The 2,798-nt window shown below is 30.4% G+C and overlaps 1 protein-coding gene across 1 annotated transcript; it reads left to right on the top strand.

The window, feature by feature from the left end:
- Positions 1 to 1,057: 1,057 nt before the first annotated feature.
- LOC113857458 (zinc finger protein 2-like) lies at positions 1,058 to 1,567 on the top strand. The gene has a single exon (XM_027489383.1). It carries the CDS (start codon positions 1,058 to 1,060, stop codon positions 1,565 to 1,567), a length of 510 nt encoding a protein of 169 aa, XP_027345184.1.
- The last annotated feature ends 1,231 nt before the right edge of the window (positions 1,568 to 2,798 follow it).

The following is a 2,798-nucleotide window of genomic DNA, read 5'->3' as shown; positions in this document are numbered from 1 at the left end:
TCTTCATATTTTTCTGATCCATCCATAAAAGCATATCAATAAATAGCTACAAACAAATATGGCAAGGCAATCTCATGTGGGGAACAAACGTTGGTATGTATAGTAATAACTTTTATGCGAAACTACATTTATAGTTAAATACATAGAAATATCTATAGGTGGTCCAAAATAAGGTCTTAACTTTACACACACATATATAATTTACATTATTTGTGTATTTTGGGTTTTTAACGTAAATTATTCATGCCAAAATTTAATAGTTAATATTTATTTTTTCCATTCTCACAAAATTTCTTTCTTATAATCATCAAATTTAATTATAACTAAAAAAACTTTTCATTTTGATATGAATGCATAATTAAAATTTAATTTTTTAACTTTTATATTAACAAAGTTATCACAGTAAATATTCTCCTCTCTCTCTCTCTCTCTCTCCATATATAAACACTTATCTGATAGCAACATTGTGTGTTTTTGTGACAGTATTTGGAGCTAACGTAGGCCGAAAGCTACAAGCCAAGACACAAACAGACAAGCTGTCTACAATATCACTACGACCCGGTAGTTTTTTAAGCCTTAAACTGTTTTGTCCTTTGCTACAACTCAAGCTGTAAAACATCTTACATTCTCGTTAATTAAGTAATACATTAAATTAATTTTTAAAATTATCAATAGTAACTAATTTACTCTTCAAAATTATAAAAATTTAGTTTAATTTCTAAAACTAATATAAATATAAATTATTATAATTTTAGAAATATTATGTTTTTACAGTTTTAAAGACTAAAATATTGTTGTTTTAATAATTTTAAAAACTAAAATAATATTTTATAATTTTAAAAACTAAATTCACTAATACTTACTATTTTAGGAATTAATTTAATGTATAACTCCATGTCATTCATATATAGAATAATGTGAAGAAGAAAGCAGGCCTTTATATGTGCCAACTATTAAACATATAAAACCACCTCTTTATATATCTGCCTTGTTGACTACCTCTATTCCTATCAATATTACTTATTTATTGCAAGGCTTGAAAGTTGAAACTAATCAAATGGAGTCTGAACATGATCATCAACCGGCATCAGAAAATCCCACTGATCATGGGGAGGAGCAAGCAGGTGCAAGTCAAGTAACATCCAAGTCTTATGAGTGCAACTTTTGCAAGAGGGGTTTCTCTAATGCACAAGCTCTTGGGGGACACATGAACATCCATAGGAAAGATAAAGCCAAACTCAAGCAACAACAATTTCCAAACCAAACTCAAACATCTTTGGACAAGGTCCCTTCATTGGATCAAGCTAATTCTGTTGAAGATCGTAGCAAACCAAACTGGAATTTGAATGTGTCTCAACAAGAACATGGCTCCTCCAGAGCCACTCACACGAGGCAGCTTCCACTCTTTGCCGAATCACCAACTAATAGTGAAACACAAGAATCACAAGATGAAGAACGAACTTTGTTACCTAGCCAAGATTTCTCATCAGGGGTAGACCTTGAACTAAGACTGGGACCTGAACCACAAGAATCATCAAATGAAACGGGTACAAGAAAATTCTTTTGAGTTCTATTCCAATACATAATAATTTGTAGATGTTCAAGAACCCCCCTCCCCCTCCCCCTCTTTCCTTTCTTGGTGAAAAGAATTCATATTCTGTTTGATTTTGTTCTCACAATTTTAATTTTGAGCATTGCTTTGTGTTGTATATGTTAGTTGTAAAATTTACAAGATATGAATACTACTTTTGATTCCTTTTGTTTTTGGTACAATTTTGAGTCTTTATTTTAATTTATTGCACCGCTTTCCAAGCATGGCCTCAAACTCTATTATCTTAAGCAAAATTTCTTATTCGACTCAAGTACACCAAAATTAAAGCTTGCCCTTGCCTAATGTATAGATATAGATTATGCTTCTTAATGGATATGATGTTGCCGAGGAGTGAAAACATGCATATATCATATGATGTTAACCTTAGAATAAATATATATATTTTCATTCCATTATAGACACGAGATTTTATTCTCGATTAGAACCAAGTTAACTTGCCTTGCCATCTTCAACCACTTAGTAATCGATAAGAACAAGGTAATTCACTTGCCTATATCTTAAATTACACACTAGGTGTGCAAACAGTATACATCAACAATTTTAAATTATCTCCATTGATTCAATAATATTATCATGTCACATTTGTATATAATTTTTCTTCATTCTTAATTTCTGAATGAGTGAATTTCCATTTTTCCTCTAACTCTCATTTTTAAGCATGTCAACATATTTGTAACGTAAGCAATTTGTTATATTTTGGTTATTCAGCTTAGCGAGTTTCTTCACTAATCGTTGTGGCTATAGAAATGCTGATTATAAACGTTTCATTTTGTATTGAAACAGTAATGTACTATATAACTATCCTCATGATTAGTTAAAGGTATATACAAACACAAGTATTTGGCTAATGGCCAATTATGAAGCTCAACAACAGGATTTGGTACTTGCATCCTAGTAGCCTGATCTAAGATAATGCTCACCGTATTTAATTTTCAACTAATCAACTTCCATTCTTCCAGGATATATAATATCTACATAGGAAAGAATCATTACCATTGCTAAGTGTCTGGGTTGCTCCAATGCCAATTACAATTTTAGAAAATTCGTATTTGTCAGAAGTTACGCCCTCTAAAAAGGTAAAAATGTGTATCTTTCTTTTCCTTTATCTGAGGAATGTATATAAGTACCATGTGTATTTTTAAATATTGAGACAAAAAAATAATATAAATTAAAAGAAATATATAAA

Source organism: Abrus precatorius, unplaced genomic scaffold (genome assembly GCF_003935025.1).
Source record: "Abrus precatorius isolate BTA unplaced genomic scaffold, Abrus_2018 Scaffold2, whole genome shotgun sequence".
In the NCBI taxonomy this organism is placed as follows: Eukaryota; Viridiplantae; Streptophyta; class Magnoliopsida; order Fabales; family Fabaceae; genus Abrus; species Abrus precatorius.
This window is presented reverse-complemented; position numbering and strand designations above follow the sequence as displayed.